This window comes from Caloenas nicobarica, chromosome 3, assembly GCF_036013445.1.
Source record: "Caloenas nicobarica isolate bCalNic1 chromosome 3, bCalNic1.hap1, whole genome shotgun sequence".
Classification (NCBI taxonomy): Eukaryota; Metazoa; Chordata; class Aves; order Columbiformes; family Columbidae; genus Caloenas; species Caloenas nicobarica.
In genome coordinates this window covers 20,543,888-20,562,637 of record NC_088247.1, presented here as the reverse complement: position 1 = coordinate 20,562,637, position 18,750 = coordinate 20,543,888, and the positions used below count along the sequence as shown (strand labels likewise).

Genomic DNA, 18,750 nt, shown 5'->3' with positions numbered 1-18,750 from the left:
TTGGTTTTTGTCATTCCCATTGCCTTGTAACTGTGCAAAATGTTATGGTTTGGGAAAGAATATTGAAGCCTTATATGATTATTTTGCTGTCTGTCCACTCACAGATAATGCACGTTCTGCTTTCTTCAATCCTTTTCCCTGATAGAAAAACCAGCTTTTTCACCTATGAAATTCTTGCAGTTGGCTGCAGCAGACTTAGCATACTTTTGTTACTAAAATCAATCACAGACTGATTGTTTTAATATATAGTATTGTATATTCTGTGTATAGTATCTGTAAGTCCAGCTACTCTTGCTGTTCTGATGCGGTAAGCTGCTCTCAGCTGGTCTGGATGGCCACTCTGACCTCATTTGCTTTTCTTCTCCATCAAATTCAACATTGTTTAATATTTGCAGTGTTCTTTTTTCTGGTGCTGTAAATAAGATCCGACTTTCAGATAACCTTATGAAAAACTAAAAAAATGTCTGTCATAAGGTCGACCAGAGTCTGTTAAGTTACTGAAGGACATCTTTTTGTTGCCTTTAGTGTAAAAAATAGAGTATGACAATGTATGGCATGTCAGCATCTTGCTCAATATTTTTGACCATTTTTTCACTTAGAAACATGTTATATAGCTAGAGTTGCCTGTTAGACTGTGGTATACTTTTAATGTGGTTTAGATCAAATCTAGTCTAATCTAATCAGATTAGGCTATATTACTTTCTTTGTGGTTAAACTATGCAGTTTAAATTCCTCAGGACTTCATTTGAGTTTTACAGTAATTTGCAACAAGGGGCATGCTTTTAGCTCTTGTGTCATGAGATGGCCAGGAACACATGTATCTGTTTGATTGTTATTCCTTTTTTCATTATAAGAGAAGGGAGTTACCTTTGACTTTTCGTTGTATTTTTCCCAGTAAGTCTTAACTGGTGACTTAATGATACAAGAGTATATTTTTCACATATTTTAGATTTTGTCAGCACCATAGATATTAACAGAAACAAGAGAGAATGGCATAGATTATTTCCTTCCTTATGCATTAAGAGGACTGAATGAAAATACTGCAGAGTGGGACTGTGAAATGTCCGTATCACAAAAGAAAAAAAAATAAAGATAAGAAACAATAAATACATGTTCCTCCTCTTCTCAGTGCAGGATCTTTCCAGTTATATCTTCGGAAGTTATGAAAGTGGAAGAGAAACATTGTATTAACTACCAAAATCACCTTTAATTAGGGTATTTCATATTGTTGAAGTGATTGTAGTCTATCTGAATATTTCTGTGTGGCATGCCAATTAGTCTTTTTTGATTACTTATTTATTCAATAACTTTTTAATTCACTTGCCTTTATAATATAGCACCACTACTTCTATCATTTTACACATCTCATCATCCATCAATGTAATTTTTCTCTATAAGAAGTAAGATAATACATACAATGAATACTGTGAATACTTTTAACTGCTAGCTGGTAATGGAAATCTTTTTTCACTGTTGAGGATCAAGTTGGTCACTAAATGTGATGTACGTTTGAGAGAGAAATAATGAGATCAGTAAGTCTTTCTCATGCAAAGGAATTACAGTTCATGGCATAATTTGAAGTCTTTTTACTTTTAAGATAGAAAAGTAAAGATAGGTAGTCTTATAGAAGTTGGAGAATGTAGTTCATTAATTTATAATCTTTGATGTTTCTTACAGAATGTCTGAATCCTTATTTGGAAAAATGTGTAGATAAGTATTTTCAGTCCTTACAGCAGATACTGAAAGTACTGTATAATCATTTTTATTTTCCTTATTGAGTGGAGCTTTAAGTGAAGGTAAAAGAACCTATTGAACATTATGAGTTTAGAGACTGAAAAAAAATAGCTTTTTGGAAAATGGAAATTTAATTGATGAAATGAGTGGACTGGAAGTCATTCAGAACCAGTGGCTATAAGCCATATAGCTATGATCCCAATTAGAAAACAACTTAATTAGATTTAGGTATTATTTTCTATTTCTTGTTATTCCAGTATTTCAGTAACTACAGAGAATTTTGTGATTTTTAAATTTTTGTTTGTCTGTTTTATTTAAATTGTCTCACTGATTTCTTAACAGAATCTTTCTGAAGGATTCTGTTTTTTCCATTTTAATATCTCAGTAAATTATCAAAATGCCTTTAATTAGATAAATAAATTGGAAAGTAAGAAATTGAATAAACATTTTGAGAAACATATAGGAGTTAAAGACAATATCTCCGAGTTACAAAAACTGAATGAGTATTTGCTTACAGTTTTCAGTAACAATTATGTTGAACATGAAGGTAAGAAAACAAGTATGTACCTGAAAGTTATCACAGTCAAACTGATTTGGAGCAATAGAGTGGGAGACAGTGGCAGAGAGATTAACATCTGATAAAAGATAACATGAAAAAGAAAGTATCGGTTTGGAGGGCTATTATTAATAGGGTGCCGTAAGGGCCATTTGATTGATGATGCAGAAAACAGCACACAAATTAAAATAATTGGTGGCAGTATCAGCATCATCAGTACAGAAGAGGAGCAGAATATGTTATGACAGGGTGAAACTGTTGGAAATGGGAGGCAATACAATAGCACAAAGTGCAGGGGGATGGACATTATTAGAGCCTTTTGGTAGATGGCAGCTGAGGAAGGCAGAGACTGGGTACAGCAGTTCGGCAGAGAACAGCTCTGAAACATCACTGTCCTGCAGACTTGCAAAGGAGATATAGATATTTGAGAGTACAACAGGAGAAACACCTTCCAGAAATAAGAAGCATTAAAACCGTTATACAGTCACTGCTAATGCCTGTCTAGAATCTATGTACAATTCTGGTTATCCAAATTAAAACGTAAAATTTTCTGTTGGAAATTTTTTTTCTTTTCTCAAAAGGTATTGCAGTGTCACTTGCTGTTCCTATTCTTAGCTGTAGTATTTTAGGATTTGGCAACTGTGGTTTCCTTTGGCACTTAAGGAATTTCAACTTTTTTCCTATTCTGCATAGAGTTGAAAAGTGACATTCTTTTTCAATGGCTTTTAGACCTGATAGCGTTGTAATAAAATTGATATATTTCACAATGTTTTGTGGATTTCTACTACATGTATTGAGTTTTTTGACTACAGTTACAAAGTACTAAAACTGGCTTAGCATCTGCCTGTATGAGTCCATTCTGTAACCTTCATTCTTAATTTGTTGATCTTTAGAGCACTCCAGAAAGCACTTTATTATGTATTTATGAATATAAAGCCCAGCACAATTTTTTGGTTTTTACTACATTGTTCAGGTGATATGTAAACAGAATAAGCCATGAAGTCAGTGGGTTTTTCTAAAAAACCTGTACTATGTACGGTTTTTTAAGGACTGCCAGAAGACTGCTATGTGTGTTTTTCTTTTAAAGCATCATTAAAATAAATGTTTCCAGTACGTTTGTTGTAATTCTGCTCAATGCAAGGTGTGGAAATCCATTGCAAGGGATCAGGGAAATGCAGGCCATAGAATGACATCTGCTTAATAGATTGTAAACAGAAAGATACCAAAGAGGCGACCAGGCATTCTACAGATCCCTCCACAATAAGAAATTGACTTACCCTTGGCTGGAATAAGCTGCTAAATCAGAGAAAAATCAAGCTAGGCAGGAGATATGCCACACACTTAGTATAAAAGATCAGCATTAAATAGTGATTCTTTAAGACTGGGACCAATTTAGTAGCTGTTCCTTATGTGAGAAGTGATGCAAATTGTTTTGACTAGAAATTAGACATACGTTTGGGTGCAATATACTTGCAGTCTAAAAGTGTATCAAAAATCAGTGACATGAAAACTAAGGAAATGGCTGTTTCTTTGTGCTCTAGGGCAATATATTCCTATTCTTAAACACATCATTTTAATTCTGTTCAGTAGCGTGAAGCCAACATAAGGAGAGTGAGCTGGTTTATTTTTTGAATCTTCATCCTTACGATATTTAGCTTCTGATTTTAAAATCTGTACTGCAACTAAGTACAAAGGTGAAAATTAAGTGCTTTCTTTTCAGGATGTGCATAATCGGGAACCATTTCTACTTTCCGCCAAAGATGACGTGTTGCTCTGGAAAACTGATTTGACACATTCATTCATGTTCTAGTAAATAGCATCCATTAGAAGACAGAATGTTTTTAAATATATAAAGGGTGGGTGTCATGAGGATGGAGCCAGGCTCTTCTCGGTGACAACCAACAGTAAGACAAGGGGTAATGGGTTCAAGCTGGAACACAAGAGGTTCCACTTACATTTGAGAAGAAACTTCTTCTCAGTGAGGGTAACAGAACACTGGAACAGGCTGCCCAGGGAGGTTGTGGAGTCTCTTTCTCTGGAGATATTCAAAACCCACCTGGACGCCTTCCTGTGTAACCTCACCTAGGTGTTCCTGCTCCGGCAGGGGGATTGGACTAGATGATCTTTTGAGGTCCCTTCCAATCCCTAACATTCTGTGATTCTGTGATTCTGTGGATCACGCCATGGCATATTGCCAGCAAGCAGACAAAAAGGCAAAATAAATCCCACCCGCCAAAAAAGACAAACAGATTATTACTCTCAGAAAATTGTTCATATTAATATTACTACTGAGTTCAAAGTATTATTACTTTCTGTTTATTTGTTTCTAGAGAAGTTGAGACTTATTTTGTCTGTTCTTCTGCTTGCTGACAAAATACTAAATTCTAATCCACTAGAATTAGCTCAGCAAGACTCTACCCCCAGATGTCTTCAATAAATGTCTCAGGATAAATAGCCTGAAGTTTCAACAGAAGACCTACTTGTTTGCCACTAACTTTGACACCAAGAAAGAAAAAAAAATCCTGGAGCAAGCTGAATATGTTGAAGTCTGTGATGCTCATTACTTAGCTTTATCACTGTTATTTTACAAAATACCTGTTTGTTCAAGATATACATATCTTCAGATGAGTGTTATGGGGAAAAAAACCAAAACAAAACAAAGCAAAAACTGATTTGCATTGTGTAATAATAATAAAGCTATATTGCTCATTCTTCTGAAGGCAGAAAGTATTTAGGTTTCAAAGAAATCCACCACATTGCTACATATAAGACGCACATGGACATCTGTTCTTCTCCAACAAACATGTCTGAATTTCATAGACAGTATAAATTGTATATTTAAATCACATGGAGAATTGAACATCTTGAAGAAGTAATCTGGTTTATATAATTTAAATGTAATAATATTGATGATCTCTTTAGTCGCGACAGAGATTTGTTGTTGTAAGATAACAAATCTCTGTCGTGTCAAAAGACTTATGGAGTTTGAACATGAACCTGAACTGGTATTACAGTGGCAGATTGTCCAATAATTATTGTCCAAATATAAATTTTGTTAGCCATCTTACCTGTGTCAAAATATTCCTAGAGACACTTACATATTATATTGTAGGTTGACGCCATTGACATATAAAATCAGCTCTGAAGACATCATTAAGATACATTAAGGTACAATATCAAGTTTAATAGAAAATCAACCAAAGTTACAACACTAAAAGCAAAATGTTCACAAAAAAAAACCTACCCAAACACAAACATGAAATGCAATCTAAGTTTATGTTTAATACATTGATATCTTTTTAGCCACACAGTTTTGTTAATAATCCAACACAATATGCAAATCTGAACATTTTTTTTAAGATGAGAAGAGGCTATATGTCATTTACAGAACAAAATCCCTTTATTTTTAACACAGAATTTCAAAGAGATTAAATAATTCAGATGATCATCCTTTTTGAATTTCCATTCAGATCCACCCATAGTCCACAAACTTCAGGCTAAATTAAAATTCTAGCAAGAAGACAATAAAGTACTATAAGCAAGGCACTAGAAAATGCTGTAAGAAAAGCAACAAAAACTCAAGTCAGATGTCAAATAATTGTACAAACAGGAAGGAACACTGATGTAGGACCTGGGAAGATGCAAAGCTGATCAAATCTGTCTCTATCACCACAGTAGTAAACTTCAGGTGAAACAGCTGCTCTCAAACAAGCATCTAAGTTTTCATTTAGGAAATACTATAAAACATTGAAATAACTCTGATGCAAAGATGATTTCACATACCACAGATATGGAAAATCTTAAAATATATTTTGCCAAAATTCTTAGTTTCTAATAAAGTAAAAATTCAGCTTTTCCCATTTCAACTGGCACTCAAAATACATTTTTCACTTTGAGAAGTCTTTGGATTTAACACCTCTATATTAGCTAACTTGCTTGTACAGCAAAACATGCTGTATTAATTGTAATTAATATTAATTGTTCAAAAGTGTCAATGTCAGGAAGAGAACTTAAGTCTACTAATGCCCATCTGTTATTCTGACTGCCATTCTCAGAAAGACAGTGTTTATTTTATTAAATTAATGCAGTAAACAAAACCCAAAAGAGACCAGGAATTCCGGTCCATTCGTCATTTCACCATAAAAGTGAGACAGAAAGAAGCTGAGCATAGAAAGCACTGCCTCACGCTCCTTAGTGTAATTGCTTGCAGGGAACACAGTTACAGACTGGGAGACTGATCTGAAAATAATAAGAAATGTGAGAGTAATTCAGCCCAAATTTCTAGAATTTAGGAAGAGCAAACACTCATTTCTAGTTCTAGTTGCAATAGTACAGTAACAGCAGGAGTAGAAGAGATGGGAATTTCCTCTAACTGTGTTTTAAAATGGGTTTGCAGCCTCAGAGAAAAAAAAGAAATCTAAGACATGTCATCTTACTTTGTGGTGATGAGATGAGTTCCTAGCATCTTGAGACCTCCCAGACTTACTCTTTAGTATTAAATGGAGAGCTCATCCTTGTCAGCTAACAGGAACAGGTGCTTAGTTGTGCTTCTTTAATTTTTCTTTTCTGTGTTTTGAGGAAATGGAGAAAGGCATGGCATTCAAGCCTCTAGAATTATTTTCTTCTGAATTCCAGTGCTGTCTTGGTGCTTGCATTGTTTATTTCACTTAAAACAAAAGCCTCAGCATTCATGTTTTTGAGCTTTTATTTTTAGTTTGGATATTTGTTTTTATTTGTAGCCTTATATACGCTGGCTCTTTCTTTTCCTATTTCGTTTAGTGCACTGAAGTGCTCTCTGGTAAAACTGGCTTTCTGCCTGAGTCAGCACAGTGGGGACAGTGGTGCCCCAAAGGTCTCCTGTGCCAGGCAGTGTGGCCACACATCAGTCACCTTGAACCAGACAGAGCTCCTGGGGAGGGTTGTCCTGGTGTCAGTCTGCAGGGCAAGGGGACAGCCCTGCAGGAAAGGAAGGGCCGCAGGATCTTGGTGACCACCACGTTGAGCTTGAGTCAACCATAGGCACTGTTGGTGACGGAGGGTAACCACACATGGGGCTGCATCGGCTGCAGGTGAAGGGAAGTGACTGTTCTCCTCTGCTTCGCATTCCTGAGGCCACATCTGAAATACCTGTGTCTAAAATACTGTGGCCAGTTTTGGTCTTCCTGTGGGAAAGAGATTTGTATTTTAAACCAGTTAGTGAGGAGGCTGAGCTAGAGGACTTGTGGGATGCCTCACACCCTATTTGATTCTGTGCCAGTATCCTATCAGTGAATTGTTCAGATCTCTAGATGCATTTGTGGAGTCTTGTTAACTGTCTTTTGTAAGTGATCACCATCTTTTATTACAACAAGGTAAAGGGCAACCGGACTTCAGGTGTAATCTGCACTATTGCCAGCACCATGTTTCAAATGATAAAAGATTGGTTAATTTTTGTAATAAAACTTGTTATTTTTTTAATCTTGATTGCCTGTGTTGGTTGCATTAGTTATTAGCTGAGAACTTCCCTTCTGTGATCTTTCATCAGCCACTTTTGTGCCACTAGGATAAGGCATTCACACTGCAAGCCTTTATGCATTTACTGAAGCTGAGTTAGTGTCTAGGCTTCCTGTGGCTTCACTGGAGAGCACGTACTATTTCTTGGCTCTGTTAAAAGCTCCAGATTGTCCTCTCTGTCTGTGTAAGGACTCTAGCATCTTAGCTTTGATATTTGAATTTGATACCTAAGTTAGGCATTGTGAATGGTTTCTCTTCACAGCACCAAATTAAGTCAGTTTCCATGCTCCACTGCAAATCAATGCACTGGGGATGACAGATCTTCACGGTCTCAGTGGGGTGTTGAAGAGATCATACCATAAGTCATTCTATTACAGCACTGTTGGGGTCTTTGTCAGAGCCTTAGGTAAAAGGACCAGTATGCTTGAGAGATGATTATTTCACTCGGTTTACTTGAAAACAATAAAAGGATTTGTTTTGACCTTTTATTTCTTTCTGAAGAGGTGAAACAGATTTACTAAAAGTGACACAGATTTGTACCATTGCCATCAGGTGTTAGTAGTTACCATGATAAGTCAATCATGAAAAGGAATACAAGAGAATCAGCTGATATATATTTAAGTCTTCAGACTAAGAATATTATTTTTGCGAACGCCAAGTATAACACTTCATGACTCTTTTAACAGTAAAACATATCAGTTAATGTATATATAAATATTTATTAGGATACTTTCTCTTGTTAATATGGTCTGTGATGGGTATTTTATATGACCTTTTTTAGCAAGTATATAGAGTTCAATATTCACGTTCACCATCAAACTCCCTAAAAATGACAAATGTTAGGTTAATAACTTTTTCAGTAAGTCATGAATGAATAACTGCCTATTAACCTCTATGTGTCATTTTGAATGCTCATGTTGACATACATCATAAATTAAGTAATAGAGGACTTCACCTACATCAGAGAATCCCAGGAAGACCCAGTAACTTCATAGAGCAGTATACTTGATTCAGTAGTTTGCTTTCGTCAAGGTTAGTACCAAAAATAAAGCAATTTAGCATGTAAGTGTAAATATCTAATTTATAAATGTAAAAGGTAGCAGTAGTATTCTCCAAGTTATATTCAAAACAAACATATGTGCAATCGTTCAGGTAATTGTTTTCCACAATAGCATTTGACTCAAATGTAATTCTCATGACATTCATGGGGACTTGAATAATCTATGTAGCTTTCTGAAGTTCAGTTGCTGAAAATGCTGCATCTCACATTTAAAATTTAGACCAGTGTACTTCCATGCCACTACTTAATGAACTTTTGATGTTCCTATTGAAAAATCTCATAGTTAAAAAGCATATCCCACCAGCATCCAAATGTGGGGGATTTCAGAGGTACATACACAGTGCTTAACTTACCATGCATAGTAAGGAAAGCATAGGCATTTGCAGAATAGACATGTAAAAGATGCATAAAAAATGAATACAATGTGATTGCACATTAGTATGGGTCAATGCTGTTTTGAGAAAAGGCCGTACATTCAAAAATTATTTAAAGAAACTTCTAAGTACATTTTTCAAATTCCTGTGTCATAAAAGAGCTTAAAGGAAACATTGCTTAGAATGCTATGTGGAAAAGTATTAAATTAAAGCTAGGGAAGGCAGTACTTTGCAACTTAATACATTCCTAGTAAATGAAACCAAAATGCAATAAAGAAAATACTCATTTTGGTTTAAAAAAAGTTATGTTTGTTCAAAAAGGTCTGATGCATACTTCCTGAATACACTACTTTAAGTTCAGTAATTACAAACATAATATGTATACTCAAGGGAAGTATTAATAAATGATCAGCACATATATATGCTGGTACAGAGAAAGAACTTATTGTATCTGTTGCTCCTGGTACTGCCCATTATTATCCTTCTTTTTGTTGCCTTTGTTTTGATTTGTAAAGTTAAGACTCAATATTTGGCAAAAGGTGCAAAAATCACTCAAACACTGAGAAATATTGGGCAGTTTCAGAAAACTGACATATCTTCCTTTACGGATATATTTCTTCTTACTGCAGATCTAATGCATTTGAAGTGCTGGCACTCGATGGAGTTAGTACTGGGATACTTCAGTTTTATACAGCCCAAGAGAGTGCTGACTGGCTGAGAGCAATGTCAACTAACATCAGTGATTTGACACTTCAAAATGTATGTTACTTTCTGCATATTTTCTTGTCTATGCTGTTGTAAAATTATTTCTAATTTTCCAAGGGTAGAAAATAATTCACATTTAAGATAAAATATATAAAAATCATGTGTATGGGGAGGAAAAGGAGAAAGAGAAGATCAGGGAGAGGTTGTCTGCTCAATCGAAATCATCAAGAAGTTATCAAGACTTGCAAGGTTATTATAGAACAAAGAGTAATAGAAAATCAGGTTGCATTTATTATTTTAAAGACTTTTAAAGGCAAAAGAATTGTCCTTTCTGGTCATTTCACAGAACTTTAGATATGACCAAATATTTCATGTTTACATTTTTGTGTTTATAAATGCTTGGAATTAGTATTTGTTGATTTTGAAGTAGGCATGTGGAAATTCTGTAGCTAGTGAAGTGTGACTTAACAGAGGCTTATTGGGAGACAGTATTTTTACATCTCTAAGTTGTCTAGGAGTTGATTTATTTAAGGTCATATTGTTCTACCTTTCTCCCTAGAAATATAAAGGTGCTTATGCTGTTTTAAGTTATTCCTTTAAATTTGTAAGTAGCATTTGGTATTACAAGCAGAAGTAGTAAATAATCCCCGGAAAAATAGAAAATTATTATTTGGACAGCACATTATTATTCCAAGAAAGAACAGCTGAAAACTATTGAACATTCTGGAATGAATCATAAAGTTAAATAGGAAATTCGATAATGTACAATATTGAAAATATATTTCAGTCTTTTTGAAATGGTAGAAATCAATGCTGAAAGCATAAGGGCACAGCTGTCCTTGAAGAATTACCTGTGCAGGTTTTTAATCTTTTTTTCTTTAGATGTGTTCAGACTGTAACTTCTTTTATAAATTATGATTTAGTAGCATGTCTTTAATTTATACTTTGTACTCCAGGTTAATTGTTGCTTAGGTGTTCAGATTATGTTGTTTAGAATTTGTATGGGTTTTCAACATAAATCTTTGGTCAAAATAGATTAGTAATGGAATTTATTTTTCTCGTCTTCAGAAGTTACTTGAATCACATGTGATCGCAAGAGTTCGTTTATTACGTTAATTCGTTTTTAAATATTCAATTGCTTAAGCAATGTCTTTAACAAAATTGAATGCATTTGCTTATGATGCTTTCTTTATAAGTATTCCCTATTCTCTATTAGTGATTCACATCATGTACCAGGTATTACTATTTGATAATTCTAAGAAAGAGCAATGTAAATTATTCAAGAAATTTCATAATTCCTTCTGTGTGAACAGTGAAAAGAAGTGTATAGTAATATTTTTAGAGCAATTCCAGTTCGTAGTTACTAAGCCAAATTCTTTTGCTTTCTAAAGAAACCCACTGAGAAAAAGCCACTCCCAGAGTATAGGTGAATAAGAGAGTAAAAAGCGGCTATAAACGCAAGCAGGTTTTATTACTCACAGGGCTCTAGCCTGTTTTTTTCAAATGCACTATGTGCAGTAGCACGTGTCCTGACATAGTGTCTTCAATGTGTTGTGGTCCATCTGCAGGAGTATTTTATTATATACTCAGTACTTGCATTGGTTGTCTCCGTTACCTATCACAATAGCGAATTCTGTAAACAAAGTAGTCCATCTGGTGTTCATAGAAGTGGCCATTCCAGGGAAGGGTCTGAGAAACAACAGCTGTGATAAATTCACATGTTTTGTGTCCTTGGTGAGATACAGAGTGAGCTCTATACAGGTCATATGAGAAGTGAGTAAACTGCTGGACTTAATGCTTTACAGGTTTTGTCAGGTGTGCATCCCGAAAGGTTATTTTAATTGCTGATCATCAGAACAGGAGATGTAATAGAATCTCTTTTACTGCAAATCATTTTTTAAGCCCAGGACAGTGAGGCCGGAGTGCAGCTGAAGCGCACAGCAGGCGCTGGAGAGTCCTCCTGCCGCCGGGCAGCCAGGGACACAGACTCATTGACATCCACAGCCCTCAGGGCAAGGCCTTTGGATTAGGCTTCTTCAAAATCCATTTGGAATGCTTTTTATTACCTTAATACTACCATTTCACAAAGTGATTCTTCTCATAGTTCTGAAATTGACGTTAGGGAATGGATCTGTAATTCCTCAAGAGCTTTTTCCTGTGTCTGCACTTCTCCACTTCTGTAGAGTGTATCCCCCATTCTCCAGAAGTACTTGAAGATAATCACTACTGGTTCAGAGATTATTTCAGATAATCCCTTATCTACTTATGGGTTATTATAATTTCTTGAGTCCTTGCTGACTCTTGAGTTCAATTGATTCTCCAAATATTTAAACTATTCATTTCCTATTCTGTCCCATGCCATCATCTCTGTAGTTAAAATTAATTGCTAGATACATGGTTGCAATGGACCTTTTTGCTGGTACTGTTGGCATAAAGTATGTCAGCTTTCTTACCTGTCCTATTACTAAGTATTTAAACAATACTTTCTATTGTTCACTTTTTACTTTGACACATTTTTAGGTTTTGTTTGTGCTGATACTTGTCTCTTGACTTCAGCAGCCCTGCACCTTAGTCATTCTTACTTCATCTGTGCCTATCCATGTTATTCATATATGCATCCTTTGTTGTATATGTTTGCATACCCTTTTTAATAATTTCTTTTAGAATTTTAGTTCTTAAAGACCTCCATTAGTTGTTTTCTTACAGTGCACCCTGTTTTTCACATATCATTTTACACTAACCTATTTTATTTTGCTATTTTACCCTAGTACAGTCTCCTTCAGCAACTGGCAGTTCTTTGTCAGATCTCCTGCTGATGCCAGAAGACAAGCTTAATGTAGGCAGTACAAAAATAACTCTGCCACAATGTGACACTTCTGCTCATGTCAGAGTACTCTTTTGAAGTACTGAAACATCTAACTTCTATGCAAAGCCAAATTCTCTGGGGATCAAGAGCAAAGGAGGAGTCATCTTTCAATAGTGAAGATGTGAGAAGTCGTCACAGTGTAAGGACGTTAGCCTGTCTAGAAAGTGTTACTTCGTAGATGAGAAATAGTGTTTCTGGTACTAGCCTGGAGAGAGTTCTTGTAAGGCAGAGCAGCACGGCGAATACTGCAACATGGAGAAAGATACAAGGATATCTTTTCAGCCCTCCTTACTGATATATGTCTTGTATGCTTAGGTCAAAAAATCTCTTAGTAACTGTGAGCTTTACAAGCAGTATGGATTACTTTTTCTTCTAAGGACCCTTGCCCCAAATTATTCATCACTCTGTTCATATTCTTGTTTTTCACATACTTTCCTACCAGTGTGAAACTTCCCCATTATCTTCCTTTGTAATTCAATCCCCAATCCTCTCATCATTTTCAAAGCTTTTCACATTTACCTTTGGCAGAAGAAAACAGAGATGAGTCAGCACCTCACATTTATTTCTTCATACACCTCTTTTGTCGCAGAAGGAGGTACAGTTGAAGAAACTGAGGGGAGAGAGGGAACAGAAACTGGCAGTGAAGCTGCCGTGACGAAACAAGGAACACAGGGAACAAGCTGATCTGCATGAACTTCTCCTTGCTCCTGCTCTTAATTTGGTCAGGTAGAGGGTTCTTTGTAGGCTGGAGTGGCAATGCTGTGCTAGAGATGGTTTTCTAGGAGAGTGTTCTTTGGAGTAATTTATATTTCTCTCTGTGTTTTGCACCACTCAGATAGCCAGCTATTAAATACACTCATCCTTTCTTATGGATCTTAATTATTTCCTTTGAAACATAACACTGAACGTTACTGTAGTCATGATCAGTAGAAACACCTAAAAGTAGTGCTAACAGTTCATTTACATTATAGGGGCTTGTTTCTTATCACTTTCTCAAGGTTTTTTTTTTTTTTCCCCCAGTATATTCTAATGATGTTATTAAAAAAAAAAAACCAAACACACAAATAAGAGAGTATTTCATAAGCAGGTAAGAGAACAAGTTAAGATGCAGTTGTTCCACTTTAAACATGATTTATGATTTTTATAAATCATTCCAGCAATTTCATTGGAGAATGGTAAAAACTTAAAATTTGTGTTCAAACAAGATCATGAGTCTGGATCATATTTATGCCTTTGACAGCTTTTTCAATGGTGTATGTCATAGTGTGGAAACCCTATCTTTTATGCCTTCATGTAGACATATATCTAAGTGTTAGCCTGTATAGGAATAGAGTGAAATTTCTGTTTGAATAGGGAGAGATTTATGAAATATGAGGTTTGAATATGCATATAAAAAAGAAAGAGGATTGAGAAGGTCTTGCTTTCTTTACACCACAGAGTGTGTGGTACAAGTGGATGGAAACAAAATCCTTGTTTATAGGAAGCAGTACACAAGTTTGACTGCCTCAATGATTATACAAACAATTCTATTCCCAGGGTGAAAATACAAGATAATATTTCTTTGTTGCTGCTTTTTTTGTTTTGTTTTGCAAATTCAAAAATTTCCATTTGAAAGTACCACAGTTCAAACCATTGAGGTTGTAAAGGGAAGTCAGTGGGTGTAGGAATCACATCACCTACATTTAGCCAAGCAGCAAGCAGTTGCATAGGATCATCTTACCACCAAGAAAAAAGAAAAATAGATGCCTGTCAAGGTCCTTCTCTCTACCTGCTGTGTGGAAAGAGAATATAGGTACATTAGAATATAGGTATATTTCTTTTTTTTTTTGGCTTGCCCAAGTTAAGTGAGGTATATCCCAGCCTGAGAGGTGTTCAGATTTAGATTTTAGATGCCCTGTATGTATTCATTTAGAACAGAGTATAGGAATTACAGTTGCTTAATAGTTCCTTTTCCAAGTTGCCTGCAGACTTTGCAGATCCAGGTTCCCCGCTGTCTCCAGCTCCCATTGCTGTACTGCAGTGCTGAAAGCTCGTGTGCTGCCTGCAAGGTGTTGTGTATCCCATTTGTATTCCTGTCTCTTCACACCAGCTGGGGAGGCATGTAGAGAACACGTGGTGCCAGGTGAAATGGAGGGTGCGTACTATTATCTCCTCAGCCCTGTGACATACGGACGTAATGTGATGGAGAAGGAGATCTTTCCTCTCCTCTCCCCACAGTTACATCAGGGCTGCAGCCATCCCTGCTTTGAATAGGGAATGAGCTAAGGCTGCTCAGTGAAGAGCTGTGGAGTCCAAAGCATTCTTTCCTATTGCCCTTACCAATGAGTAGCTGGACTGGTTATGAGGGTGCTCTTCACAATACTCTACCCTCACTCTGCAGAAAAACTGCATGGCCAATCTCACAGACATTTTTCCAGGCACATCTGAACACAATAAAGTGAAAAGTAGGATAACAAAACTTCTTCCTGTCATATAGGGAGCTCAAATGGTTTGACTGAACCAAAAAGGAGGGTCAAAGGATACAGGATCCCCGGCAGCCCTGTTTATTTGCTGTAGGCAGAGCTGCCTGCAAGAGCTGCGAGGAACCTTGGTGGGGGCCCAACCTCTGCTTGGCAGCTGTATGTGAGCTCCATCCTCGTCACCGGTCCTTGTCTGTGCTGTGGTGCGAGTGCCTGCCCCTGCAGATTGTGACCCACCCCTGTTGTGGTGGTCCCTGTTCCTCCTCTGAGGTGGCAGGGACGTGATGTGGAGCATGGCAGGGCCCCTCCAAGGGGCTGGCAGGCTCTCCCAGTGCTCTACCCAAGGTCACAGCCAGGCCTGGCAGATGTCCCAGGCTCCCAGCAGGTCTGCCTGCCTCATCCCCAGACCCTCAGTCACTGCCAGCTGTCTGACCCACCAGCACACCTGCACTGTTTGGCCACGCAATTTAATTAAAATGGAATGCAAAAGTGAGCATATGGGGGAGAAGGAACCCTGATGGCCCACGATGGGTTAGGACTGAAGAGTGATCTCCAACAGTCCTGACCCTTGCTATTAACGTGTCCACACAGTCAAGGTTCCTGCTGTCATCCTATACTCCTCCACATCACGTGTTGTCCTAAGAACATTTGTTTACGGCTGTAGATAATTCATTCTATGCAGAATAGTGACTTGTTATTGTCATCTGTTAGCTAGAAGTATGTGTAGCTTTTATATATCATTACATCCCACAGTTATACTTTGCTAAAACTAAAAAGGGGATAGTCTCATGGTCATTAGATGTTTATGTTATAGCTAAAGAAGCTGTGATACAGCTCCAGACAGTCCAAGAAAAGTCCAGACAAACCCTGGCACATCCTGAGGCCTGTGTCATTAGCATGACACAAAGCTTGTTGGCCTCTTACAGGTGTACTGACTCTGGCTGGCATGGAAGTGACTTTCTTCATAGCAGCCATATAGTGCTGTGGTTTGGATTTATGGCTACAGCAGCGTTAATAACACAACAGTGTTTGGGCTGCTGCTGAACCATACTTGCACAGCATAAAGGCTTTAACATTTTCTCACTCTGATACACCCCACCCAGGGAGAGATGAACAAGGATTTGGGAAGGAACACAGCTGGGACAGCTGACCCAAACTGACCAAAGAGGTATTCTGTGCCATATAACATTGTGCTCAGCAATAAAAGTGACATAGCAGACACAGAAGGTGGGGGGTTGTCTTCCAGGGTGGCTGTTGCTTGGAGACTGGTTGGGTATCAGTCTCCTTGTGGGAGGCAGTGAGTGATGGCCTTTATATCAGTCATTTTTTTCCTGTTTTCTTCACTTACTAAGCTCTCTATATCTTGACCCATGGGTTTTCTTGCTTTTGCTCTTCCTATTCTCTCACCCTTCCTGCTGGGAGAGGGAAGGGAGTGAGCGGCTGTGTGGGGCTCAGCTGCTGGCCAGTCAGCTCACCACAGCAGGCAATGGCGTCGCCATATTTACTGAGCTGCACAGCTGCAGACATGTTCTGCTTCTGAAGATTATCCACAGATTTGATCTTACAAATCTGTTACGGCCAGGATACAAGGGATAGCCTTGGATTTCTTCTACTCTTTTCCTGTGGCAATTCCAGTTTTTCCTGTGCATAGCTGTAGCTTTTGATCTTCTATCACAAGCTTTTCGTTTGTTACAAAACAGGCTTTTTGACAACAAGATCCTTTGGAAGTACTCATCAACTGTAGGAGAGTTCACAGCTTATATCCTTGCTAATAGGGGAGTCTGTCTTTCCAGTCACGTAATCTTTTTCTGCCTAGATTCCATATCATTACTACATTTACTAATATTGCGCTTTAAGTAAGTGTTTCACTTTAAAGAAGGAAACATATGTCAGGGTTTGTCCACCACTCATCTGTGCAACTATGCCAAAGAAAAACCAAAATCAACAGAAGTCTTCATTATCTGTCCAACTTAGTGTTTCATAAAGAGGTGAGGTTGGATCAGGATAGATTTCTTTCATTATCTGAACAGAGAGGAAAAAGAAAGATACGTAATTTTATCTTGCAGAGTAAACTAAAAAGAAAGCCTAAACAGTATTCCCTTCATCTTTAAACAGATCTTACACTCTGTGGCCTTCATTTCACAGGTGTTTATCACATGCCTGATTCTGCTAAGCAGTTGTTTAACTGAGACCTAAGTAGAGGTGTCTACAGTACAGTATAATATTTTCATTCAGAGTGGCAAAGTTAAATTCATAAATGCAAATCTTTATGAAGGTTTTAATGAAAACTTTGATAAAAGGCTTCCCATCTGTTGAGTCCTTGGTTTTGTATATTTAGTGTAAAAGTAAAAATCTAGTATTTATGGACTGAATGATTTGATTTCTTATAAATATAATTTGGAATATTAATACCGTATTCAATAACTAAGCCAATGCTAATTGCATCATAGAAAGTGATCAGCATGTTAATAACACTGTGTATTCTTCTGTCTCTCTTTCGTAGATGAAAATGGCAAATAAATGCTGTTCTCCATCAGACCAGGTAAGACTTCCATTATATTATCCGATTTTTTAAATTCTTGTCATTGCATTAACTTGCAAAATTTGTAGAGCCTACATACACGTTTAGTCAGTTTTAAAATTCTAAGCCCAGGTCTTCTATGATCTGAAGTTCTGAGATGACCTACCTGAAACAACAGATTCTTACTAATACACAATAATGAGTAGAATCCTCCACCATAGACCTAAAAAGTGGATTAGATGGAGCCATGAAATAAATGAGAGGGGGAGAAAGGAACTCACGAACAGGTCTTGGAAATTGTAGTATATGTTTGCATGCTATATTTCAGCAGTGAGTCTGACAAATTAACTCTGTATTTACATCACATGTGGTGTACAGATAGCCAATGAGTTTATTACAAATCCGATCTGTTTTGCATGCATCATGTTGTGTAGACTACGTTTGCCATGGCTGTTTGTCTGGCAATTTGGAGCTCAGGAGCCTGATGAGATATTTCTTCTGCTCCAGCTAGTCCTGAAGACCCAGATGAATTTACTGCATTGGGAAGTATTCTTACTTCTCGTAGCATTGCAAAAAGTTTTTTAATTTACTTTGTAAAAATATAATAGTAGCATTTTCCGGGCTAATTCCATTATTCTGGAAAGTACTTTGAAGCCTGTATTATAAAACTAATGAGTTTCACTTACATGTCTTTTCACTGCATCAGTCTGGCATTTGAATCATTACTCAGGAACGAAGAACCCAATCCCTGCTGTTTCCAAAAATGCTGTTTGTAGATTATAAAAGGGAAAATTAGGCAAGATGCCTTTTATACTGTTTTATTGCAGAAATGTATTATGGAATTTTATTACAGAAGTCAAAGACTGAGTCAAAAAATTCTTCTTCTCAGGATCAAATATATATTTATTAGTTTAACAGATTATATATTCTTTCATATTTTGTCATTTTATTTGTAAAATGTACTTGGACATTTATAGACTCT

General features: G+C 36.8%; 1 protein-coding gene across 1 annotated transcript in view; it reads left to right on the top strand.

Moving 5' to 3' along the window:
* Positions 1-18,750, top strand: part of SNTG2 (syntrophin gamma 2) — a 262,809-nt gene that overhangs the window by 187,448 nt on the left and 56,611 nt on the right. Inside the window, exons 10-11 of the mRNA XM_065632065.1 lie at positions 9,847-9,976; positions 17,751-17,789. Coding sequence (XP_065488137.1) covers positions 9,847-9,976; positions 17,751-17,789 — 169 coding nt within the window. The remainder of the gene's footprint in view (positions 1-9,846; positions 9,977-17,750; positions 17,790-18,750) is intronic.